Source organism: Leuciscus leuciscus, assembly GCF_965113295.1.
Source record: "Leuciscus leuciscus genome assembly, chromosome: 17".
NCBI lineage: Eukaryota > Metazoa > Chordata > Actinopteri > Cypriniformes > Leuciscidae > Leuciscus > Leuciscus leuciscus.
The window spans coordinates 11,045,635-11,073,205 of record NC_138741.1 but is presented as its reverse complement, the minus strand read 5'-3'; the positions used below and the strand labels follow the sequence as shown (position 1 = coordinate 11,073,205).

The 27,571-nt window shown below is 37.9% G+C and overlaps 3 protein-coding genes across 4 annotated transcripts in view; 1 reads left to right on the top strand and 2 right to left on the bottom strand.

The window, feature by feature from the left end:
* The window catches only part of mboat2a (membrane bound O-acyltransferase domain containing 2a), a 61,936-nt gene extending 59,840 nt beyond the window's left edge, over positions 1 to 2,096 (bottom strand). Inside the window, exon 1 of the mRNA XM_082143295.1 lies at positions 1,804 to 2,096. Coding sequence (XP_081999421.1) covers positions 1,804 to 1,881 — 78 coding nt within the window. The 5' untranslated portion in view covers positions 1,882 to 2,096. The remainder of the gene's footprint in view (positions 1 to 1,803) is intronic.
* Positions 2,097 to 5,301: 3,205 nt separating this feature from the next.
* LOC309479835 (piggyBac transposable element-derived protein 4-like) lies at positions 5,302 to 8,066 on the bottom strand. 2 transcript variants are annotated; one of them, XM_082144034.1, is made up of 3 exons: positions 7,901 to 8,066; positions 7,782 to 7,864; positions 5,302 to 7,447 (listed from the first exon to the last, which is right to left on the bottom strand). In XM_082144034.1, the coding sequence occupies exons 1-3, from the start codon at positions 7,934 to 7,936 to the stop codon at positions 5,599 to 5,601; spliced, it is 1,968 nt and encodes a 655-aa protein (XP_082000160.1). In that variant the 5' UTR covers positions 7,937 to 8,066; the 3' UTR covers positions 5,302 to 5,598. The 2 variants fall into 2 exon arrangements, with proteins under 2 accessions (XP_082000160.1, XP_082000159.1); XM_082144033.1 differs by having other exon boundaries at positions 7,782 to 8,066.
* Positions 8,067 to 11,047: 2,981 nt separating this feature from the next.
* The window catches only part of asap2a (ArfGAP with SH3 domain, ankyrin repeat and PH domain 2a), a 59,678-nt gene continuing 43,154 nt past the window's right edge, over positions 11,048 to 27,571 (top strand). Inside the window, exon 1 of the mRNA XM_082143216.1 lies at positions 11,048 to 11,602. Coding sequence (XP_081999342.1) covers positions 11,477 to 11,602 — 126 coding nt within the window. The 5' untranslated portion in view covers positions 11,048 to 11,476. The remainder of the gene's footprint in view (positions 11,603 to 27,571) is intronic.

Sequence of the window (27,571 nt, the reverse complement as noted above, 5' to 3'; positions counted from 1 at the left end):
TCAAAAAAGCTGGTGAAGAAGCATGCCAACGACAGAGCAAAGGGCACTAGAGCTGCAGTCAACCAAATGGACTTACAGATCAAAAACCACCTTGTTTGCTTGGATTTCCATCCTTGATTTATCTTGACTATAGGTTCATGTTGGAGGAATATTGTCATTAACACTCTAGCTGCTGGGTCCCACACCCAAAAAAAGATATTTAACATATCAAAAAGTTGTAAAGAGGTTGAACAGCTGGGCGTTTAAAAAGAAATGCAATAACGTACACACTCCAGAATGCCTGCATTTCTGGACTCATTCTTGCCTGGACTTGCATTACGAGTTGGGCGGCGGCAGCTAAAGAGGTCAAAGAAGTTGAAAAGTATGATGTGTGTGCAATGGTGTCGATATAAAGCAAAAGTAATAGAAAATCTGAACACTGAAGTGACTGGCAGAGCTGACACTGATAAAGGTCTTGCCATCCATGTCTGGTCATGAAAATGTGCATCATCAGCAATGTGAACTGTAATTCCGTATTAACCAACCTCTTACATCGCATTGATACAATTTGGCTTTCAACTAGATGCACTTCAGAACTGTACTTCTTTTCACTTACTGTCACGCATGGCAGCCGCAATTTTAACTGCTAAATTTGATGAATATTTTATAGTGTAACAGAGCAGATTGTGAACAGAGGCTGTATAACTCTTTGTTAGTGGAGGGTTATGAAAAAAACAATGACTTAACCTGAGGCATGTGACTTATCCAGAGGCATTATTAATAATGTATCCATACAAGAAAGCTATAATCGGCAAACACAGAACACATCTGCTGAAAGGTGCTTGGTAATGTATCCAATCAGTATGTCAATAGACAATAAACTATTTCATTTGTTTTGTAATATAGTTATCTAGATATAGGTGCCGTGCCATCGAAAAAGTCAAAACTTGAGGGAACGAGCGAGTTAATGAATCTTTTGTGTGATTCAAAAGATTCGAGTCACTTGGATGAATCAAAGTCCCCGCTATTTAGATTTTAAATAGAATTTAGGCTAGTAGCCTACCAGATGATAGCTATGAAAAGAAAAACCTTTGGTCTTTTATAAAATATATACACATATAAAAGTAAGTGCCTTAAAATACCATGGCCTTTGATCTTACATAGCCTACAAGCAAACAGAATCTGCACAAAATAACGTGGAAAATAATGGGGAACTGAAACATCTCTCGTCTCGCTCCCTTCCCTAGAGTGTTCTTTTGCTTCATTACTTCATGTTACAAATGGTTGTATTTAGGACATCTGTAAATATAATCTCTTCTTTTGCAGAACGTCGCTCTACCACAGGCGAAATCGTGACTATGGCGCTGTTTCGAAACATATCGAGCTGCCTACATAGACATCATCATGTGGTTCATGAGTGCTCGCATGCATGATGTTAGACTTCTCTGAAAGCGCCTAGCTAGATGCCTATAAATCCTTATTAAAACAGATACATATTTGGTTTAGCAACGTGTGTTGCTAAACCAAATATGTTATCTGTGTGACTCACTAGTCAACAGACAATATTTTGAGAAAAATACAGGAAAGGAAAGAAAAGAGGGGAAACGGGCGTTATGAAACACGTACGCGAAGATGAATTTCAAGCTTGTGATGTTGTACTCTAAAATATCGTACTAAAACCCTCTTATATCATGCAGTTGTCGGTGGCAGACGTGCGCATCAAATGTGCTTGATTTACAGCAAACGACTCCACACTAGCTAGCGCTCTTTGCTAGGCAAAATGTCAAAAGCGAAAAATAAATCCCAGTTAAAGTGACAGTTTACCTGGTCCACTGGCAGATCAATAATCTTACTAATTGGCTGCAGCAGTGTAGAGCCTGTGCAAGACGTAGAAGTGGCCATGATTCAGTCCAGCTCCACTCCCTTACAGTCAGATCGCCCAAAACACTGTCCGTCCTCTTTCTCTCCTTCTCTTCCTCTCTTTATGGTGGATGGGTGTTGGGAATGCTGTTTTAGGTGTTGCTCTCGCGGACTGTCAGCGCTGTAGCACCGCCTGAACATCAACACAAAGCCCGTGTAGGCGGACTGACTCGCCCAACCCCTCCATTACATCAAACTACTGCTGCTCAATTACACACACACACAGTTCAAAAGAACTTAACTGCCACTCCCTCTCATTCATCCCTCTCATTTCCCACAGCAGTACACTCATATTAATTGAATATGATTTTTTTTTAAGACATAACTTAAAATAATTAAATTAACATGCACATGAGACTCCAGACAAATCATGAGGGGGTCGCCCCCTCATGGCCGCGGCCATGTTGACATCACATGACCAGCTGTGTCATGCAATTGAGTTTATAATAATAATAATAATAATAACTTCTCAAAGTGCTTTACGAGTCAATAATCAAGTACAAACATTCAAAAATAAATGTAACAAATTAGTTACTGAATACAAGGATACATCATGAATGAAAAAAAGCTTTCTCAGTAACACTTTAAAATAACTTAACATCAACAAACATTAAGACATCTAAATATTTCTCATATATGAGGCTACGCCTACTTACCGAAATGTCATAAAATTATGTATATTTGGACACGGATCCCCTGCAATACAAAATGGATTGAATTGCATGATTATTATTGGAACAGAACTAGTAATTACATGTATATGCCTGACTTCTGTGACCTTAAAAATTAGACCCAGCACCAAGATTTGACCAATATGATGTCTATTATAAATGTTCTTATTGTGCAGTAAGAATTACAACAAGGTCACGAGGACCAGACTTTTTTTTCCTGAAAAAATATTTTTAGTGCATCACACCATAGAGCTGTTATGGAAATTCCAAAAAACTCCTGACCTGTTGATCCAGTCTCTTTGAGTTCAGTGGTGTTGGTCTTTATAAACAATGACCCTTCAAGTTCAAACAAGATGATTCTGCTCAGTTCATCTTCCAAAAATCTTCACACATTGTGCTTTTGCTCACGTCTCTTTAGCGTCAGTAAACTCCCAATTACTGCTTATTAATAGTTAGTACGGTAGTTGTTAAGTTATTGGGTAGAATTAAGAGATGTAGAATATGGTCATGCAGAATAAGGCATGTGCTTTATAAATATTAATAAACAGCCAATATCCTAACAATATGCATGCTAATAAGAAACTAGTTAATAGAGAGAATTGGACCCTAAACCAAAGTGTTACCATGTATTGTATTCAGAGCACAATGGTCAAATTGTTTTGTTTGTAGTTAGTACTTTTCATATCAGTTATCTCATTATATGCTCAGCATCAACACTTATAAGTGGACTTGGATGAGGAGAAGCACTCGAGTGCAGTAGTCAGAGAGTGCCATCTACTGGTCATGTTAGAATGTGAAAATCAAATAAATATCCTTGTTTTATCACTTGAGTTAGTCATTTATTAAGAATTTAACTTGTTTTTAACAAATTTGTTAGACAAAGACGTCTTTATAAAAATTTCAGTGAGATATTGATTATTAAGCAGGGTCTGGCAGCAGACTTGTTTATTTGCAACCTGTTTCATTCTTGCCAACAGCACAAATAAGATATCTACAATTCTACATAATAAATAACCTATAAATAATAACCATTGCCAAATGTGTTGCTAAGTTTTCACATTCACATTTATAAGTTTGCTTTTAGTAGGCTAACAACTGTATGGGCATTTCAAGCGGGTGCTGTTTGTGAATGAAAACAAAGGCAGATATTTTTTCAAAGCAGCGTTTACATATAGCCTACTGTAATTCAGGTGATTTGATTTCATACAGATTAACGTGCAAATGGCAACTACAACTTGTAATGTTCAGTTACTATTAAAATTAAATGCAAATGTCCCAGTCTGACAGCGCATGTCCATTTTAGAGTTCCAGGATGTCCATAGATTAGCTAAACCACTCGACAAAAGTCGTATTGTAACAACACCTGCTTGTTTGGCTTTTTTACCATAGCTCAGTGGACTTCATGTTAACACAAGTTTAAGTAATATTGGTGGGTCAGCATATTAGTTCAAGGTTAGTACAAGTTCAGTAAGGCTTTGCTGCTCTGCTGAACACATGCTCGACACGCAAGCGCAACGGCAGACATATCCAGCCTGAGTGGTTGAAAGACTCGTTATTCATTGTGTCTCAGTGTCTGGACGCACATGTTAAGCTCACACGACACACACAGCTCGGGTTTAGCAACAGTACAGTAAAGAACAGGGTTGAAACTATATTTCTGCTTAATTGTTTAGGCCAGGGGTCACGAAACTCGGTCCTGGCTGGAGGGCCTGTCCTGCAGAGCTCCATCGCACCTGCTTGAAAGTGTCTAGTATGCCTAGCGAGACCTTAGCTGGTTCAGGTGTTTAATTGGGGTTGGAGCTAAAATCTGCAGGACAGCGGCCCTCCAGGACCGAGTTTGGTGACCCCTGGTTTCGGCTAATATTTTTAAAATACAACCATCTCACCAATTAATTTAGTTAATTTATTTTTATACATGAGTGCTCATACTAGTCTTTATAAAGGCAGTGTCAATGTTTTAAATGTTTAACTTAATAAAATGTTTAATGTGGAACCAATTAACTGGTGTTAAGTCTATATTAATTTAATATGCTTGAATCAACCTCTCATTCCAGTAACTTGGGAACAAACAGACAGAGAAGAATCACTCTCATTCACTTTCATACACTGACTCATTGGAGTAAATGGTCTAATTTTGCAAAAAAAAACAACAAAAAAAACACTTTAATTTACATAAACACAGGTAAGTGGAATAATTCATAAATATTGTTGTTTTTGTTCAGTTTAAAAATAAAAAAGCCAGTTATTCAGGATCTGTACCTGCTGAAAAGTTCCTTTTGACCCCAGTAAACAAGTTATCAACATTTTTCCTACACTCCATGATGCTTTGCATGAATTATTTGAGGAACATTCATTGAGTTGCAAACAATTAATGAAACCATTTAAAGTCGGCATAAAATTAAAGTTTCAAGATTGCGTTAAGTCTTTTCTTTCCAATTGTGACGTACATATCAGAGAGAAATGGCTTCTCGATTTAGAGGCAGGACTTGATTTTGGCAATTGGGAATTGATTGGATGGTTGTGGTTGGAATTGAGTAGCCTAACAGGTTGTCCCGCCCTTGCGCCAGTAAACACCATCAGAGAAGAGATGTCACTGTAAGAGGGAGAAGTTGTTATTTTGATTCAATCTTGATTTAGATTATATATATATGTGCACGGATAAATCATTTAAAATAATTACTGAAATATTCCATTAAAATTTCATGGTGACTTTTACTTGACCCATATCATGCAACAAATGAGCAAAAGGAGAGAGACCAAGTAGCAGTTCTTGCATTTTATTTGACAGAATACTAATATAACTAGTTGGTCCGATCCAATAAAGATACAAAAAGTTCAACTATATACATAAAATACGAAGAAAATAGAATGGATATAGAAAAAAGATGCAGTTCAAAAACACATTATACAAATCTGAGCTTTATAAAGTCTACAATGTAAGAAGTTCCTATATAGAGAAAAAAGCACTTCAGTGGAGTGAGTGCACAGCTTTTAGTCAACCGCCTGTTGACAAGACACAACAATGCACTTATTTTTCCCCGTGCTTTTCAGTGTGCCATTTTCTGAAGCAGTTCCTTGTAGGCACAAAGCACAAAGCTACACTGCATTTTGAACAGTACACAGGTGTCTTTACTTTGAGACCTGAAAGTTTGCAAAAGACACAGACTCTCCTCCCACTTGTAGCATCTGACCCGTAATACTCTGGCCAGCATGGTGAGTTGACCTCAGTTGTGGACGGCTCTGGGTCACATGATGTGGATTTCTTGGGGGCAGGTGATGAGTTGGACACTGGGTCACATGATGTGGATTTCTTGGGGGCAGGTGATGAGTTGGACAGTGTACCAATCTTTACCAGCTCAGACACAAGTGTCTCTCTATATTCCTTTTGGGTGAGAGGGCTCTTATTCTGAGATTTGGACAGTTGCTGATGGAGAATAAAACTGTTCACCACGGCGATATCGACGAAATGAAAAAAAAAGGTCTTGTACCATTTTTTGGTTTTGTGTAGGACATTGTAGTACCCAATTAGAGCATCCGAAACGTCCACACCTCCCATATATTTATTGTAGTCCTTGGTTGCTGCAGGAATTGGGATCTCCCTAATTTCCCACTCACTCTTGGGATTCCTAACATGCCTGGTGACGGTAGCACCATCATATGCCTTGTGCATCGATGAACACATTGAAACCACCTTTGAGTCCATCCACCTCACAAAGAGGAGCTTACCTTTCCGAAGCCAGCGCATGGATCCCCTTTGGGCTCTGAGGCTGAGTTCATTGGTCATTGTCCTAGGAAAGCCCTGTTGGTGGGAACGTATCGTGCCACACGCAAGTGTCTTTTTATCCAGCAAGTCCAATAAAAGGCCTGGGCTTGTGTAGAAGTTGTCCATATAAACCTGGTAGCCTTTGCCAAGAAGAGGCAGATCCAGGAGGCGCATCACAGAATCGTAACTCAGTCCTTTACCTGTGGCCAGCGAAGATTTACCTTCATAAATAAAGAAGTTCCATGTGTAGGCACAGGCCGAATCAGCAAGAACAAAGAGTTTGTAACCCCACTTGGTAGGCTTGTCCTTCATGTACTGTTTGAAGCTGATTCTCGCTCTAGTAGCCACCATCCTCTCATCCACCGACAGCTGTCTGTTTGGATGGAAGTACGTTTTGCACGCATTGACGATGTCAGTGTAAAGTGGCTTGATTTTGAAAAGTCTGTCATGGTCACGAGTCCCTTTTTTCAGAGCATTCGCTCGATCCTCCTTAAGATCGCAAAGATGCAGATTCCAAGTGATGGCATTAAATCTGCACCTGGACATCACCGATTTTGGAAAAGGTAAAGAGTAAATGTCTTTTCTGGACCAGTAGTCTAAAATAGTTTTTGTGCTGAGAAGCCCCATGTAAATAACCAGTGCAATAAACGAATACATTTCATGTGCTTTCAAAGGCACCCAAGGGAATTTTTTACCATCTTTAGACCTCATTTTTCCATAACTATTTGTGTTCGTCACAATGGTGTCTATCACAGAGGTTGGGAAGAAAAGCTGAAATAGTTGTAAGGGGGAATACATTCTGTCCATGACGACCTGAGGTCCTGGGTTTCGCTTTGGTAAAAAATGGGGTAACACTGGAGCTTCATCCTCCACGCTGATGTCATTCCAAGTGTCTGTGTCACTCTCCACTGATCTGCCACTTGCAGACCGTTTTCTCACCCGTGGAGAACGAGACCTTCCTTTGGGAGTTGACCGTGGACCTGAATAATCACCACCACAAGATGTGGGGGTTCTGGGGGTGCGAGGTGTGCTGGTGGGGGATATAAAGAGAAGCCGTTGTTTTTTGGGGCTTGGTTCACTTTCTGGTTCCCATTCTTCTTCACTTGAGTCTAAACTGTAACAAACACAAAATGATCAATGGGCATGCACAATACACATGCATCTGATGCTTGCATATGTAAACCGAACATGTGCACGTTGTAATTTGCATGGACATAACAGTTGCATAAATGCAATATGCACAAAATCTCGCAAAATTTCAAAGGAACACGCAAAAGATGCAAAATGCATAATGCAATTCACGCAAGCAACATATGCACAAATGTGCGGGACAATTCATATATGCACGGAACAACAGATTTATAAACAAAATCTGTGTATCTCTACCGAGCAGATACACAGCTGATATGAAGCACAAATACGTGAATCAGGTCACAATGTGTACGTACTCCTCAAAATCAGTTTCCTCTTCTTCGTCGCTATCGGCTTGTCCCAAAGGCTCCTCGTCGCAAAATGCGTTGTCCCTTACACGACCGAGCTCTTCCAAAGCAGAATTTACACCAAAACGCAGCTTTCGGGCAGCTCTATCCTTTCTAGAAGCCATTGTGTCCACAGACAAGTGCGGGCAACGAAAGAATGTAGATAAATGCAGTTCAACGTGCTAAACACGTATGAGACATGTGCATTTGCAGAGCCACAGAGCCGCAGAGCGAAACGTGCCCTGCAGCGGCAGAAGCTGCAGACCGGAACTCACGAATGCGCAGACCCACTTCCAGTTCCTCCACTAACCCTAACCTCCCTACAACCATAAAAAATACACCTTGACTAATGGCAAAGCCCTGTCCACCACTAACCATAACCTCACTGAGACTATATATACAAGACTTATAAGTCTATAAAAAGCAGAAAGCTGGGCGAATATTCAAAATAAATTAAAATATATATTAATTAATTAATAAAATAATAAATAATAATAAATAAATAAATGTTATTAGCACTTTTCCGCCACATAAGGGGGGAAAATCATGTATAATTATTACACAAAAAGTAAATTAAAATATATATAAAAAGTCAACATTATGACACAGGCATAATTATGAGATAAAAAGGTCATGATTAATTATGAAATAAAAGTTTAATATATGACATAAAACAGTAGTGAGATAAAAAAAAAATCAATAGTTTGAGGGGAAAAGTTACAGACATATTTAAAATCACATGTGACTATGTTGAATTGAGAAAAGAAAAATGATTTAACAAAACAACATCACATTGTTAAGATAATACATATACAGCGACAAAAACATGTTCGGCAGGTAGAGTTCACAATAATGATTGCCTAGTTGTTGTCCCTGGTCCAAGGCCTATATTTTTTATGTCATAATTGAAACTTTTTATCTCATGTTTGTGACTTAGATGTTCATTTTCTTATTATTATTTTTTTTACCTCATAATCATTACTATCTCATTATTTCGATTTTTTTCCCATTACTTTGATTTTTATTTTATTTTATTTTATTTCTTTTTTTTTGTGGCGAAAATGGGCTTTCATATTAACTATAAAGAGTATGTCTGTTTTCTATAATTATTTTGTATATAACTTATTTTTGTCATTGTACAGCATGGGTCAACTGTTGTTGTTTTTAATTGTGCTTTATGAATAAATAGAGTAGACATTGAAATTGTAAATATGGAACAGAGTAAAGTACATCACATATAGCCTACTCCTGATGTAGCCCCATATAAGCAGACTGAACTGTACATTGCAGCCTCTGCAGATGTTATACATTCCTAAAGTAAACCTCCTCAATAAGAAACAATTTATTCTAAGAGACACCAGTAGAGGTCATGAATCAACCCCTGCATGCTTTCACTCTTCATTATGAGCTCTGAATGGAGAGCATATTAACATTCAGAAGAGAGCCTGCTGTGCAAAATGGGAATTAGAGATAAAACTTGCTCATCATATGAATCATTTTACAATATTCATATTTTAACCGGAGTTAATTTGATTGGTTTCGATGTCATTGGGGTCATCAGGGGGCACCCAATGTGTTCAAATATCCACAATACATAAACCAAAAGCACAGTAATCTTGTATTGTCTTTAATGTCACATTTCCACAGTAGCCTAAACAGTATTAGACTGTATGAGGCATACATTTATGAATAGTGTTTCCTCTTTTTAGCCTGAAGTGACTGCAGTCTTTTGTGAGGATGCAAATGCACATATCTCGCTAAAGGGTTGTAGCTTTTACAAATAGCAATAAATCACCATAATAGGGCAATAGAGCAAATACATAGTCTTTATTTCACGCTGCGTGTGTTTGTACTACTTTATGGAAGGTGTAATTTTCTGAAAATACATGCTCACAGAGTTATAATCACTGTTAAAGGACTCTTTAATAATGCATTTAAGACAGAATGCAAAAAGTACAGCACATTTCTGCAGAAAATTAAACCAAAGCACTGTTCTGCGAATGTTGCTTAATGTTTAGTGTTCTGATCAGTTAAAAATACTCTTTACTGACAAACAATTTAGTGAATTATTTATGTTGAAAGATAATAAACTCTGATTCATTATTCTCCATATATATATATAGATAGATAGATAGATAGATAAAAATAGATAGATAGATAGATAGATAGATAGATAGATAGATAGATAGATAGATAGATAGATAGATAGATAGATAGATAGATAGATAGATAGATAGATAGATTTATTAAAAATATAAAATACCAGCTCAATATCTCTTGCACTGGAGAACAAAAACGACTTTATCTGATAATCAATGCGAATTCAACTGCTCATAGTAAAGACTGGCTCATTACAGGCCTCAGCAATTACAGAATTATCATTTTAATTAGTCTTTTGTTTCAGAGGCAGGGGAGGGTGAAGCTTATATTGGAAGAGGTATGGCAACTAATAATTATAATAATGGCACTAAAAGTACTCTTATTCCAGGAAGGAGGATAGGGTTTCTTTCATGAAGCACAAAAGATACATCTAAAATATTTTGAAATTATTATAGGCCTATAATTACACATCATTAGCATAAATTCTAATATCATTCAAAAACGCATTTGGCCTACAACAATACTTTATTCCAGCAGCCAGCAGCACTCTATTATTGGGCCACTTCAAAGTGGGCATAAAGATTATTAGTCAGTAAGAACTTCAGTTTCAGTCTATATGACTTTTGAACCACTCATAATGGACTATTTTTATGAATTGTTTTGTCCTTGTTGGAGTTTGGGATTTAAAATCAACAGTACACTTTCGTTGTATGGGAAAGCTGCCTAAAACATTTGTTAAAAAAACATTTAAAATAATAATTTGTAAGAAACAACAAAAAAACTAAACAAAAACATTTAAAAAATAATATTTTTTTAAATAAGAGTAAAAAAGTAAATAAAGTCAGAATTTTATTGTTGGGCGAACTATAGCTTTAAAAACCTAAAAGTAAAAATAAAATAAAAAAAAACACTTGTAAAAAAAAAATCCTTGGCTTCAGAGAGACATTAAATGTCAATTTATTTTATTTACACGCTTAAAAATGTCCTTCTCCACCTTAAGAGAGGCGCTCACGATCCTAAAGGCGATCTACAATCAGGCCACGCCCTGCGTCAGTTACGATTGGCTGAAAGCTGTTAGCTCCGGTTCCTCATTGGTCACTCCTTTCCCATTGAATCTCCTCCACCTTTACTTTGTCAATTTCTGCGCTTTCATTGAATTGCGTTGCAAGAGCTGCATCGACCCAAAGCCTGCAGCAATCTCAGCACGACAACGTACACTACAGTCCCTTAACAGATGAGGACTACATCACCAGACTGGTTTATTATCAAACGGGTGGACCAAATTCGCACTTTCTTTCACTGGTGGAAGAAGTGAGAACCCTCACCGTGGGAGAGAGATTTCCCGTCGTAGAAGCGTCACTTCTCTGTAGTTGGCTAATGATTTTTATTAATTCCCAACTTGTCTTTAATCCACCGAGGACAAAACACAGCGATGATAAGACTTCAGGACGCTCATGAGAGTTTTATTTCGTCACTATATCTCTGAATTTCGACATTAAGTGCACCACAACCGATCATTAAAAGGATTAAAACCGACATTTGTGGGTTTTGCGAAAGGAAATACAATGCCGGACCAGATCACAGTGGCGGAGTTTGTGGCGGAGACCAATGAAGATTATAAATCGCCCACCGCCTCAAACTTCACCACTAGAATGACTCACTGCAGGAATACTGTAGCCGCACTGGAGGAGGTGAGACTCATAACTTTAATTAACTAACCTGCTATTTTGCTATTGTTAAAACCTTGCTGGGTGTTTTGCTTACTTGCAAGACCTCTAGAGTCAGATATTACCCCCCTCCCCTTCTTAGAGTAACTAAATGAGTTACTGAGGAGGCAAATCCTTTGTTGATGCCTCACCCATCAGACAACTGCTGTATTGCATTGTCTTATGCTGATGGTTAGATTTAATAAACTGTTAGTTTATTCACTGCATATTTACATAAATGCACAGGCTGAAATACATACATTGAGTGGGTTAGAATTTATATGGAAGAAAAATAATAGTTGATCAGCACCTGTTACAATTAATGGCCCGGTTTCACAGACAGGGCTTAGATTAAACCAGGATTAGGCCTTAGTTTAATGAGGGCATTTAAATAGCTTTTATAAATGTGCCTTAGAAAAAAACATTACTGGTGTGCATCTTGAGACAAAACAACTGCCCTGACATATTTTAATGTCAATGCATGTTGCTTTCAGTTAAAACAGGTCAAACTTGCATTTTAGTCTGGGACCAGGCTCCAGCAACTCACTATCTTGTCCGTCAAAGCTGGTTTCTAGTTGGTCTAAGAGCTGGTGCATGATGGGCATCTGGTTGACCAGCTACAATGTTTCAAAACCCACCTTGACATCCTTAAAGATGGTCCAAGTTAGGACATAAATGACCAGCTTCAAAAAAAGAGAATACACCAGACTACAGTTTAATCTGCTTTACAGTGTTCTCACAGCCTGGTCAAGATCCAAGTCTAGCTGGTCCCTGAAACTGGCGAAGCAGGTGTTCAGGTAGTGTGATGATAAGGTAGTCTACCAGCCTGAACCCCTCTAAATCCAGCCATCAGTTGGGATGACCATATTAGACCAGGCTCCAAAACACATCTTCCAGGTTTAACTGGATTTTCTAACAGGGAATATGAACGTGGTGCATCTGAAGTGTGTCTATTGTATAAAAACATCTCATAAGTGAGTGAAGCCTCGCCCTGACCAGATATAAATAGCCTTTCTCAACTCGATGGGCTCTGCTGCTTTTGTGTTGTGTTGAATGGAGACAGCTTCCTGTGGGATATCCATCATCACAGCTCCAGATTATAACCGTCATTGATGCTGCAGGCTCTATAGACTTGTTATTGAGTATATAGCCTACAGATAACAATAATGTAGTTTGTCAAGATGTTACGCTATCTTAGAAAGGGTCATCGCAGTATCTATATGACTGTCACTGATAATAGCAAGGTGAGTTTAATGTCAGTTTATTGCTTATGTATTTCACTGGTTATAACTTAAATCCACTTTTTTTTTTTTTTAATGACATTGGGTTAAATGATTCCTGTTGGTTTTAAGGTAATTCTGCAAGTGGGCAACTGCTTTCTATCCTGTGACCGAGTGTTCCTAGGAAAAACTCAGGAAGTCTGGAGCTAAATGATTGTTTTTGGTCTTCCTCTTATTGCATGCTGTTTGTTCGCTCTTTGGCTTTGTGGTCATTGCTTCAGGGACATAAATAGTGCTGCCCACATATTTGTAGTTTTATGGAATCGCTGTAATTTGTGTGTTTTTTGTGTGTTTGGTCTCACACTGACCGCTCACCAACAAACAAGAGTCCAAAAATCTGCATTTTTTTGGAGAAGGATTTCTCGATGCCCTTCCATGTTTTAATGAGAAGCTTTTTGCATTGAGATTGGTTTGCTGTATTCACAGAAAATGTGTTTATGATGCTTCTCCGTATTGTCTCGTGACTTCGAAACTGCTTCCCTCATGGGTCTCATTGCTTCAGCCACTTTAACATAAGGGCCTAATTTAACTTGCAGCTTTTGCCTGATAACAAACAGGACTAGATAGAAGGAATTATATAATTATAATTTCTTTTTAATGCATTTACACTGGAAAACAAGTTCATTTGAGGCCTGCAGTTGTGAAAGCCTCAGCCACTATAGGGAAAGGAAGTCCATACTACCCATTTTGACGTAACAATATGTGGTATGGCCTTCACTTGATAGGCGGGTCATAACCAAACATTTACTTAACCAATATCCATCAGACTTCTAATGCCACTACACTGAGAAGTACTATATTTATGTATATAGAGTACTTCATCTACAAACACTAAGGTTTGTGCTGTTCCAGCTATTATTGATTGCATCTTTTTAGTGTCAAGTCACCTCATGAGTAAAATGTGTTTTTTAGACTGTAAATCAGATCTTGGACTGTGAAACATATTGGTGTTTTTAGTTTAATAACCTCTCTCTTTTATGGCGTGGGAAGGTGGGGTTGATTTATGGTCGGATGTGTCCTTGTCTTGTTGCAAGGTCAGCTGAGGGCAACGGGTTCAGAATCAATAAGCACCTGTGCTAAATATGATATCTGAATCTTCTCTCACATTTATCTGAATGTTGATTTTCTGATATGTGACCCTACCCTAGACCACAAAACCAGTCACATGGGTAATTTTTTTTAAAGCTTTCCATAGATGTATATGGTTTGTCAGGATATGACAATATTTGGCCGAGATACAACTATTTGAACATCTGGAATCTTAGGATGCAAAAAAATCGAAACATTGAGAAAATCGCCTTTAAAGTTTTTTGCGATTGTGCTGCATTCACTCACAAAAATAAATGTTTTATATATTTATGGTCGGAAATGTACAAAATATCTTCATGGAACATGATCTTGACTTAATATCCTAATGATTTTTAGCATAAAAGAAAAATAGATAATTTTGACCCATACAATGTATTGTTGGCTTTAGCCATAAATATACCTGTGCGACTTGTGACTGGTTCTGTGATCCAAGGTCACATATATGGATATATCTAGACTTTCTTTTAAATAAGTTTAACCCACTTTAGCCCACTTTTGTAGGCCAAAGTAAGCTGTATAGCCTAGTTCAAACTGAGAATTTTCTGACTCTCTAGTTTAGACTAGATATTGGCAGGAGTTTCGTCTCCTTGGTTGCACTTTATCTTTAGAAAGTGTTTCAAACGCATTCGAGGCTTCAGTGCTGCCCTACCCATGTGTGGTTTGAGTGCATCTTTGTAACTTTCACACAGAGTTCACATTCACAGTGTGTCAGTGAAGTGTGTGATCCCGCTGAATGACTCTGCTTGGGGATTACAGGGAGTCACTATGGTATTCCTGTTATCCTTAAGAAATGTTGGCATTGACCTTGTTGTCTGCTGAAAACCTTCAGCTGTTGAAGCCAGTGGTGCGTTGTTGTCCAGAAGTCATAATCAACCAAATAAGCACTCTCTGAACTACAGTTTCCTTTGATATTCCGGTTTGTCCTTAGGAAAGTCAGGTCTCTGTAATATTCTGCTGCCTAGAAACAGCTTGGGTCTCTTTTTCAGTGTTAATTGATTTTTCCATTTGTTTTATCTTTCACCTGTCTGATTTTTTAAGTATACCACATCAAAAATAGGTTCTATGCAAAATATGATTTAAATAAATATTTTTATTAATTAGTTGTCATTAGATATTTGCTGTTCTAGTCAACTGGAAGCTACTCTGACCTGTTCACACCAAGATGAATGTTCAGTTCAGTGATAAACATTTTAATCTGAATAAAGAATAAATGGCTGTTAATGTTTCTTCAGGCCGATGCAAACCAACACACAACACACTTTTGGTCATTTGCACAGAGCTGACGGACAAATTGCTTGTAAAAAAATGGACAGAATTTTTGCGGCAATCACTCGTGTTGGTTTACACCCTCTTGGTGTAAACAAACTCAGGTTCCTCAGTGGTTTTCCGATGGGCAATGCTGGTCTATTCCTGGAAAGCTATTGTTGTTGCAGGTATACCAGCTTGACCAGTATAGCCATGCTGGGTTACTATAGTATTCAAAACATGTCTTATAATGATAACCAACTCAGGTCATTTAAGATGGTCACCAGCTGAACCAGATTAGTTAGTCTACTTGGATTGCTTCTTGATCACTAGTGTCACAGGGCTTGACAGTTACGTTTTTCCAGTTGAAAGATTTAGGAGCTCTTTAAAAACCGCAATGAAAATATCTTAAGAAATAATGTGTTTTTTCTTAATTAATGAATACAAGGAGACATGTATTAGCAAAATTATTTAATTTATTAGAATGCAAAAAGCACACTATAGGCTAGATTTAAAATTTTCTGTTATTGTTTCAATACAAATAAAATACATTTTGAATATGTGTTAAATATAGTTCTAAGTTTCTTGTGATGAAGCAGCCCATACAGAAGCTATAAGAGTTAACTTACTTTTAATACAAGATACAGTTTATTGTGTAACCAAAATACCAATAATAACCAGAAAAAAAAAAAGGTTATGCATAATGCGAGACTTTTAATTATAAACAAGCCCAAAATACACTGGGACTCTTATTTTGAAATGTTATATTTAAAATGAGATATTTTTTTAATGAGATATTTTTACAATATAAACACCATCAAGTAAACATTATCATAATTCATTGACAGTAGATTGTATGTAATTGTTTGGCATAAATGCGTGGCATTCATTGACTGTGAACTGCGCTGAAGCCGCAAGTCTGTAGAACGCGCAACAGCGCCTGCGTTTTGACTTTAAGCGTGCAGCAAATTTAAATAAACTTAGACTTTTAAGGACCCACAGGGACTATTTCTATTTGAACACATGCTCCTAAATAAATTTTACACTTGGCACTCTTCACATTTTAGTCGCAAATGCAAGTAAAACACTCTCAGTGCTGGAACCAGCAGCTGCTCTGTGGAACAGGTGAGTTGTGGGGGGTTTAAAGCACCAGTAGTTGAGATTATGATGGACAAAAGCTAAAACAACACTAGCACCTGCCACCTGTCCTCTGTAAATGTTAAGATGCTTTTTAAACCTGCTGTCTTTTGAGACCATAATTCACTCCTTGTGATTAGAAAGTCAACATAAAAAGGAATTTGCATCCCATTTACATAAACGTGATGTTTTTTCAAACGTGACATTCAACAGGATTTTTTTATTTTGGATGGAACTTTATCCATCAGGATTTGATTGGAAAATATGAGAGCTTGGTGACATCTCCTGAGGTGGAGTAAGTGCTTTTCTGGTGGTCACCATGCTGCGAATCCATCGTAGATCACTGTATTTTTGGGGAAACTTTCCCTTTGATTTGGGCCAAAGCCACAGCCCTTTCCCAATAGATTCTGGAGTTCTGTATCTCACATGGTAGATGCCAAAGGATCTTGAATGAATCCCTGATGACATATTGGAAAAGTGGGGTTGAGGAAATCCCATTAATTGGGTGGAGCAGGTTGCATTGATCTGCTAGGGTTCACAAGTGCACTGGCTTTGTTTAGTGAGTGTTGATGGGGGCAGGGAGACCCTCTGTCCCATCTAGGGGGTTTGTCACAGATTACCAGGGACAACTCCCTTTTCAGGGCCATTGTTAACTGGTCAAGCTCTACTTCTTCATTAATGAAGTTCCCTCCATTGATTTGTTGCTGTGTCCTTTTTGAAGAAGGCCATCCATTTCCCAGGGGTGGCTGGTAATCGTATTACACTGTCTCTTTCACTTTAAGCAATCCCAACGGCAAATTTGAGGACTTTATAACTGCACATAATTTTTTTTCTTTCTTTGGCTTATTAAAATCCTAGTTTCTACTCTTTAATCTTTGAAATTTGTAGTTGTCTGTAGACCTAAATATTAACAATGCATAATATATTGCCAACCATATTGTTTTTTATCGTTATTTGCTAGTATTGTTATGATTCATTAGACTAATATTTACATTACTTATTGATATAAATATATTTTGTTTTCAATTCAGCACTCAATTTCAAGTTGATTAGTAAAAGTGTTTTTCCTTGCACCGTGGAAAAAGCAAAGTCATGATCTCAGAGTTTTCATCTAGTGTTCAGGTAATTTTTTTTCTAAAATGTACGAACGCCACCTGCATATACATTTCGACATGCACTCTTGGGCTCTGGATTGCTGCTATTTTTACAGCTGCTGAATTTTTAATGCTGCTGCCACTGCTGAAAGCTTGTAGACGTGAGGGAGTGTTCATCTCTGAAAAACAAATAAAAATCCTGCAGAACTCACGTTTCATTTACTCAGTTTTTGACGTTAAAGGAGTAGTTAATTAAAAATGAAATTTATTTACGCATCCTCATGTTTTTCCAGACCCAGAGATATTTTCAAGAATATTCATATCTATATTCCATACAACAGCTGTTTATAGTATACCACATCTGTAAAGATCCAAAAAGGACAGCACTATAATAATACCATAAAAGTAATCAAAACGCAGTAGTATTGCAGTATTCCAGACAGTTTATCTTCAATGTGGAGTGTGGGAACTGTTTCTTTCACATTCAACACATCTCCAGCACACACATTTGGTCTTCATTTTGTCAGATTCTGCCTTCATCAGTCTCCTGGAGTTTACACACTCCCTTACAGTCGCTTTAAATTATAAAGCAGTCATTAAACCAGGAGCCAGTGTATGTCTTTCCGTGTCGCTTTTTTGTTTCTTAGGTAATCTGAGTTTTGCCAAAGCACCAGCAAAAATATTGATTATGTCGGAGAAAAATAGCAAGGAGACATTTTAATTATTTATTAATAAAGCAATCTTTTCTTAGTCAGAGTCTGCAGCAGAGATGAAGGTGACGATGCTGACTTGCCATCTCAGCTGTATAGTGGCCTTTTGAGAGAAATGCACCTTTCATTCAGATTACATAATCAGACAGTATTTGTTTTTGATTTGAGTTTGTTGAAATAGACATTTCAAGCTTTTCTATAAGTAACTGAAATTATTCAACCCCCATTGCAAATCCGGATTATTGGCTACATTTACATACTTTCAGCTGTTTGCAATTAACAAATCAAACTAAAGTAATTGAAATAGCTCAACACAACAAATGTTTCAGTGGTTTCCCCAAATTCAACTGAAAATTCCACTTTTATTGACTTCTGCAGTCTCAAAATTATTCAACCCTCTGAATAAAATCCCTCACAACAGCACAGATTTGCAAAACAGATGTTATCTCAAGCACACCTGATGCAACTAATCAAGGGCTTCATTAGTTGCTCCAGGTGTGCTTGAGCTACAACACATGAAATATCTGAACTGGCTAGGTTTGTTGAGTGTCACCTTTGTCTGCATGTTAGAAATATGTCTAAGTCAAAAGAATGGTCCAAAAAGTTAAGAGAAGATATCATCGCCCTTCACAAACAAGGAACGGGATGCAAAAAGATACCGAAGGCACTACATGTTCCTAGAAACACCATTGGCATCTTAGTTCATAAGTTCAGAGTTAAAGGAACAGTGGTTACACTACCTGGACGGGCAGAATAAAGAAGCTATCAACGGCTGCTACCAGATTTTTGAGAAGGCAGGTTCAGAAAATCCCTTGAGTGACTGCAAAAGACCTGCAGCAAGACTTTGTGGCAAAAGGCACTGAGGTTTCAGTTGGCAGAGTATGGCGCATAAAAAATCATATAAATAAGCCACAGAAGTTTTGGGATTCTGTCCTGTGGAGCGATGAAACAAAATTCGAAAACAAGAACTTTTGGGCCCTATGGATCAGCGGTATGTCTGGAAGAAAAATAATGAAGCTTATGCTTGAAAGAACACTGCCTACAGTTAAGCATGGTGATGCTCTGGGGCTGCTTTGCGTCCTCTGGCACTGGAAACCTGCAGCATGTGAAAGGCAAGATGGATTCATTCAAGTATCAGGAAATTCTTGGAGAAAACGCCATGCCGTCAGTGAGGAAGCTAAAGCTTGGGGGTCATTGGACCTTCCAACAGAACAATGATCCCAAGCATACCTCAAATTTCACCAAGGCTGAGTCCTGACTTGACAACTGTATTTCTAATCTATCTGTGTGAGGCAAGTATACGCTGAGTTTCGGTTCATTTTTGTGACGCGTACAGTTCACAGAGATTGAGATGGCAGAAAGCTCTTCCTGTTTGTTTTCTTTATTTTAAAACAATATTTTGTTGATATCACAAATAAAAGTAGGCCCTTTACAGTTTCGAATGTATTACTCTTATCTGTATGATGGATTGTTTCCGCTGTTATCAGGTAAAAATGTAAGTGATCGCCCTTCCACGCTCCGCACAAACACTTGGATATGTGCCTAATAATAGCACACATTTAACTAGGTTAACATTAGAGCAAGAGACCATGTAACGTTTCTACTACTTGCATGTGTCAAATGAAAAGCCATATTTGAAGTCGATAGATGACAGGTTAAAACTCTTCTTTTTTTTTTTTTTTCTGTGACTAACCAACTGATAAAAGCCTCTTCGTGTTGACTGTACATTACATTTTTTATGAAATGAAAACTTGAAACTATTGTATGACTTCAGAAAGCTTGGAATATGGCATATAAAAAGTATGAACCACTTATATGTGGCATCTCCCCCCCTCCATTTTGGAGCTCAACAAACCTCAATCTGCATTCATGTCAATTATATTGAAAACAGTGAACAGGATATTCTTAAATAAAAACACCTTTTATAAAGAAAGAAAGTCATAAGGGTTTGGAACGATACGAGGGTTAGAAAATATACAGGATTTTCATTTTAGGTGCGCTGTCCCTTTAAGACGGCATCTTAGGTCTTGGGTTAACCATTAAACAAATGGGAAAAATAACATAGTGCCTTTACCAGCTGAACTCAGGTGCTAGTTTTGTGGATGAGTTGTGGTCAGTCCAGTATGTCTCATAACACTTGATGTGCTGTGTACCCAGAAGGACATAAAACAGGGGCTTTTCTTTGAAGTACCCACTGAAGGGCAAAAGGTCTTCCTGTTGACAAGTGCTTCCACTAAAGACAAATGGACCTATATACTGATGAGCTTTCAAGAGACTAGGAACCTTAGCTTCTCATTACAGACATCACATCACATAAATTTGATTTGTTTCAATTTAAGGTTTTCAAAAATTTGGTTTGGTGTGCCATTTCAGTTCTTCAGTTTCTCAAAGGAACTTTGACCCAGTCAAGTACTAGTTGTCTGCAGTAGCGTTTTGCACTTTCCTTTCTTTTGTTTCTCTGTCTTTTTCACACACACACACACACACACACACACACACACACACACACACACACACACACACACACACACACACACACACACACACACACACACACACGTGCGCGCATGCACGCACGCACGCACACGCACACACTCAGCTTAGACAATGGTGGTTTTGTTAGGTTGAACTGCCATCAAGAGAAGTCCACAGAGCTTCAGTATGTGTTGTTTTCCTGCATCCAAATTAGTCCATTGGTAATGCGTTTTTTTTGCGGTAGAGATGTCACATTGGTGTGTGTGTCTAGGTGAGCATTTGAACCCTATAGTACTCTAGATACCTCTATTTTTATGAAGCACTTAACAGCAGTCCTGAGGGAGATTGTGTTTGTTTGACACTGGTTGCTTAGGGCAGTCCCGTGACATTACAAGAGACGAGTCGCAATAAAACCTGTTTGAGTTAATAAAGCACATTATTCAGCCTTGTGAAATCACTCAAGCGAATGCCATTGTGCTTTTATAGTAACAGGTTCTATATATGGCACAATACTTTTTAGATTTTTTCCATATGACATAAAATTTCCTTTTTCATGTTCCCAGCATGTCATTTTCTGAAAGAGTGATGGTTATTTTGACTTTGGTTTCATTTTCATAAATCTGATTCAGTTTTAAAGAAACATTTATTCCGTAAAAAAGAACCAATAAGCTCATGGTGTGATAAAAGTCTTGTCCTTTTCTGTCATGCTCTAGACGGCTTGATGTTTCTTTTCTCTTCCTAGTCCAGCTCAGCCAACCATACTCTGTAATATAGTGAAGCCAAACCTGTTCTGTAGTTTAGAGAAGGCCAGCCTAGACTGTAATCTAGAGAAGGCTAGTATAGTAAAGCCAAGTTTAGTCTTATAGTCAAATAAAGCCTCTCTAGGAAACCTGGGCTTAATCTGTTGTCAAGTGAAGTTCAGCCTTGTCCGTTACAAGTCTGTAATAACCTCTAGTGTATTAAAAACCCAGCTTAATTTGTAGTCTGGTAAAGCCGAGACTAGTGTAGTATAGCCAAGAACATTCTGTAGTCTTGTAAAGTCCAACCTAAGTCTAAAAAGTCCAGTTTTGTTTGTAACAAACTATAGTGTTGTCCATTCTGTAGTCTTGTAAACCCCAGTTTAGTAGTCTGGCAAAACACAGCATTGTCTGTATTGTAATCTAAAAAAACCCCCAAATTTTCTGAAAACTAGTAAAGCCCAGAATATACTGTAGTTTAGTAAAGCTCAGCCTATTCTGTAGTCAAGTGTAACAAATCTAGCCTCGATTATGGCAAACTGTAGTAATACCTAGGTTAGAACATAGTCTTGAAAAACCCTGATTAATCTAGTATGGTGAACCCCATCTTTTTCTGTAATCTACTAAAGCCAAGCCTAATCTGTGGTCAAGTGTAACAAGTCTAGACTTGTTTGTAACAAACTGTAGTATTGTAAAACCCATGTTAGTTTATAGTCTAGTACAACAGCATAATCTGTAGTCTAGTAAAGCCCAACCTATTCTGTAGTCTAAGTCTAGTAAAACCAATATCATTCTGTAGACTAGTAAAGCTTAACTCAGCACTGTTCGGCTACATGGCTCCAGTGGGGAGGAATGCATGCTACGCTCAGGTCATGTGTTTTTAAATGAGTTGCAGCTTTTCTTTCTGTTTTCTCTCCTCTCATGTCTGAAGGTGGTTTGCTGAGTAGGCCGTGTAGATGTGCCACGTTGCTGCAGTTTAGTTTTTTTTTTGGCCAATTTACACCAAATCGACTATTTCTTTGCACTCCAGAATTAAAGTGCAGTTTAGTAGCAATTTTTCTCACTTGATTGATGGTGAATGTGTGAGAATGTGAACAAGGATGAGTTCAGACCACTGTGGTGGAGACGGAAATATTAAAAACACGGCTGATGTTTTGAGAAACGGTGGCGTTAACTGCTTTTATCACACTCTGTGCATGAAATTGTGGTGTGTGTGTGTGAAACTGTGTAGAAGGCTGAGCTAATAGACCCTTGCTGTGATGGTGTGGCAGACAGGGTGTTCTAGGAGCATTAGTGGGAGGAGATACACCATGGCAATCACATTAATAGAACACACACACACACACACACACACACACACACACACACACACACACACACACACACACACACACACACACACACACACACACACACACACACACACACACACACACACACACACACACACACACACACACACCATTCAGCCCTGCTATTACAAACCTTTAGCCCCCTATTCTTCCTTCGTTGTGTGTTGCTCTTTGACATGTTTTGAAGCCACTTTGAGTGTCAGCAAACCATAGTTAACATTTCAAGAGCAATGATAGATGTCAGTTTTCATTTATAGACAGTGTTATACACAAACATTGGGATCAAGCCAGATACCAAGTTAGACACCATAGTTTCCTGAGTTTAGTGGTACAGCAAATGACGGAAGAGCTGTGTTTTGAATTCCTTTAAATTCCTCTTTCTGCAACAGCCCATGACTGGGAAAAGGCTATTCTTGTTCCTGAATGGCAGTGGGAACTCAATTATAGTGCCCTGGAATAGCTCTGTGAAGAAATCAGATGACCATTTCAGAATAACAGTTAAACCAGTAGAGTCATTGTTTTTGATAAATTTTTACCCTGCTTATACCACTATTGACAACTTGTTTGACTGTTTATATACTTGACACACTAAGGGGTTGTACACAAAGGACACGTCACTATTTGACCCTGGGTCAAAGAGTGCATTAAAATACTGGGCAACCTACCAGATCCGGTCCCTTTCCGCTGTACAAAAACATCTGTTTGAAACAAAATCGAGATGCTTGAGGATATCAGAAGCAGATTGGCTTGTGAAATGAAGACCTTTGTGAGAGAAGCAGTTATTGGTGTGGCTGACAATGTAGATATATGAAAACAAAGGTTATTGGTTCTCGATTTCAGATGATACTGTTAATTTACTTGATACAAAAATAGCACAAATGCACATGCTAGTCCTCGTATTGTTATAAAGGTTAATGATACATAAGAGTGTCCTGTCCACTATAAAGACAAGGAAAAGTTTTTAAGAAAGGTTTTTATTTATAAAAAAATATATATATATATTTAAAGTAAAAGATAAAATACTTTTGTACTACATGTACATTCAAACACCTTAATCATTATTATTATAATTTTTTTTAAATATGTATTTTTAGTAGGGACACTTTTTTTATTACGTTTTTTGGAGAGTCGCATCACATGATATTTTATAACCTGAACTGCCTTTTCATAAAAAGGTTCAATTATTTTGATACATTTATTGACCTTGACACACAGTCAAGAGAGTCTGCAGTGGACCTATCTATGACATCATGACTTTGTTCGTCGCATCACATGATTTGGATGTGGCAATTTAAAAGTAATGTAACTTTACTAGTTACTTGAAAAACGTAGTGTGTACTTGTAATGTGTAATGCGTTACCCCCAACACTGTGTATAAATTGCATTGTTCATGCATTTAAAAATAAATAAATGAATAGTTGACCCATATACACCATTGTTTGGATGAAGATAAATTCAGCTCTCTTTCAGGTTTGAACTAATTAGACACTTGAGAGTTTGAGCACACCCATGCCCTCAACACACGAGTGGACCACACAGGGTGGAGTTTACTGCCTGTCTGGAGTATTAGACTGCACCATAATAACACACCACTCTCATGGTTCCCATTCACAAACACTACAGCGGCGTCAGATATCACACATGAAGAAAACGCGACCCAGAACTGCATCAGCCTGCTTCCTCCTCACAATACTTGTTTATCGAGCGAAAACATCTGGTGCCTCTGTGAAACCTGGATGTTAATCAGCTCCCTTTCCCCACTGAATTGGATAATTGCGATCCAGACGGCCTCTTTTGGCCCAAGTTCAACTTTGTTTGCACTGTTTTTTGTCTGGTTTGGGGGAGATGAAAGTGCGACATGTTATAAAGTGACACCAGACAGGAGCCAAGCACGTGCCCCGCAGACGACGCTCCCATGATTCCAGCTTTGTTCTTCAAAGTGGGCGGCACTGGCATCTGGGTTGAGACTAGAAGGCATGCAGTGAGAGGAAGTAAAAAATAGATTGTGATACATCAGAAATATGCTAGTTGCCACAATTCTTTTTGCTTTGTCAGTTTGGGGCAGTGGGAATGGAGGGGGAGGGTGTTAACCCACGCTAGACATGCCGTCATAAAATAGTTGCAAATCTGAGAACAATGCAGGCCAGGTCACGGCTAATCCCACTATGTGCAGTGGACCTGGAATCATTCTGCTCAGCAGCACAACCGTTTTCAACATTGATAATAATAAAAATGTTTCTTGAGCTCCAAATCAGCATATTATAATGGTTTCTGAAGGATCATGTGACACTGGAGTAATGATGCTGAAAATTCAGCTTTGCCATCACAGTAATAAATTACATTTTAGAAAACCGAAAGAAGAAAACAGTTATTTTAAAATGTAATAATATTTCACAATATTACTGTTTTTACTATATTTTTGATCAAATAAAGGCAGCCTTGGTGCGCATAAGAGGCTGAAATGTAAAAATCCATTTTTAGTAGTGTGTGTATCATAGACGGATCCAGTAAATTCAGCAATACAGTAAGCATTTCTGTGCCGTGTTAATGTGGACGCTCTTAGATTAAGCCTATTCACAGTCTGCAAAGGCATTAGAGTTTAAAAAACCTTGTGTAAGTGTGTTAAATCTTTGCTTTGGGCTAAGTGTGGCTTAACCGGGGCCAGACGGCAGATTAGGGCCTTGCTCTGGTCAGCCGTTTTGGGCTGATGGCCGGTTGTGGTTGGGCTGTTTTTTGAGTGGTGGTAAGCAAGGCTTCCACACATGTGATTTTGGTGAATATGGCTGAGGTTGTCAAAGAATGGTTTCTAGCTGAACAGGAAGACATTATGATTTCTAAGAATACATCATCAGTTTTTATGAATCTTTCATCCCTGTTTTGTGGATTAAGCTTATTTAAACCGAGAAACCAAATTGAGCCACAACCTAACACACACGCTCAGATCGTTATTTTTATATTCAATATTTTATGAGATAAATTCATTCATTTTCCCGAAAAACATTAATTAATTAATTCATAAATATCAGTATGTTTTTGAGTCATGACATTTTAAAAGGCTTATTGACCTTGAAATCCAGCCATTAGGGTCTCTGTGATTATAAATGCCTGTTTTTTTGTTTTTATGCACGTTTCTGCATGTTGCTTACGCCACATGACATGACATTGATTAATATTAATAGTGAGCAGTTTTGTTAAAATAATTTTCCTTTAAAATATGTAAAAAATTTGCCATGGTTTTATTTGTATTAAATAATACAATTATTCAAAAAAAATGTATTATTCAAACGATTCAAAACACTTTTTAGAATTTTTTTTTTTTTTAATAAAACAATCTTTTATAATTAAAATGTATTATAAATAATTAATTAATGTTTTTCTTCATTATGGTATCAGGACAGTTATTTTTTTACTTTATTTTTTTTTATTAGTTTTATTCACAAAATTAAACAAATGCTCATCATAGAAAAGCTGTATGGAAGTCACTGTATGAAATGCATATTTAGTGGATGTTTTTAACGGCATTGGCCCATATCTAGACATACAACTGCATCAAATGTTTCAGTAGTTTTAAAGTTGACTTCAAGTATGGTCTTTATTTTCCTTATTTGACCCAATACTCAACTTCTGCCAGTTTGAGACATGGCAGCATCTGTCAGGAGAAAGTTCCTCCATTTGGCCCATGGTGTGACTCTTCCCTGGTGTCCCATAAATCAGGGTCACTGCTGCCTGACTGGGTGATAAGCTCTGAAACCCAGTGCTCTCCCGCAAGCGTGGGGAATATAAAGTGACACAGTCACCCCAGCGATGGCCTGGCACCTTCAGAGGTGCAGCTTTCCTGACTGGAGCGGGACAGATGGTGCCTGACGTCATTGACTTGAAGGTCCCTATTTTACTGTGCTGGGATGGTCATCAAATCTTCGGTTTTGTAATGTTTTGGCAGTGTTTGGGGTGTCTGTTATACATTAGTTAGCGGAAATAAAGCAAGTGAAAGATGGGAGAGTGCCTCCTGGCTCTGTTCAGAAAGTTGGTGTGTGGGCGGCAGCACGGGATAAAGACGCCAGGACAACACTAGTACAATGAATGTCTCATTTCTGTGGCAGATGACGTGTCACCCATTATCACCTGAGTGATATCAAAGATGACGTTGTGACACTCTTGATCTTTCTGAAGCAGAGAGAAGAAATAAGAATGCAATGAAGCACAGTCTCTTTACATTACAGAGGTCATATTCGGCTCTGTTTTCCCCTGAAGTCCACTTATAATTTTAGTCAAGATTTCTTGGACCTAATCAAATTCTGTTTTACAGTATAATTTTCAACACCCCTCTCTGACCTTTTGTGCTTAATGGTAAATGTTAGAACACAATCCATGATGTAGTACAAGTGTGTTACATTCTAAGTGTTGCCACATGTGGCGCTATAGCAATTTACTTTGTCATTTGACCCTTTAAGCCCAAAGTATACTTTTAAATTTTTTTATTTTTATGCATGCACCAGCATATGCGTACATCTAATCGCATAGCCTTTCAAAGGATACTCTGGAGTTCACATCAAGAATATACAGTATGAAAACCAACACAAACGTTGGCTTACATCAATCTCTTTTCCGTCACACACTGAGTGAGGAAAAACCTGGCCAACCAATAAGTTTGGTGCTTTTAATCACATGCCCAGATTTAGCAGCTGTTACATAAAATGACAACTTGATGATGCTCACAAACTATTTTGCTAAGCAATAGTAAATAGCAAAAAACATGTATGCTAAATACTGTTTGACTTCCATTTCTATAAGCTGATGTCAAAAACGGAAATTTGCGCAGCAGTTTGTATGCGCTT

Excerpts from the sequence above, each read along its gene's own strand:
- LOC309479835 (XM_082144033.1), bottom strand. The coding sequence starts at position 7,936 with ATGGCTTCTAGAAAGGATAGAGCTGCCCGAAAGCTGCGTTTTGGTGTA. Across the intron at positions 7,448-7,781 it reads GAGGAAACTGATTTTGAGGA|TTTAGACTCAAGTGAAGAAG; the intron begins GTACGTACACAT and ends TGTTTGTTACAG.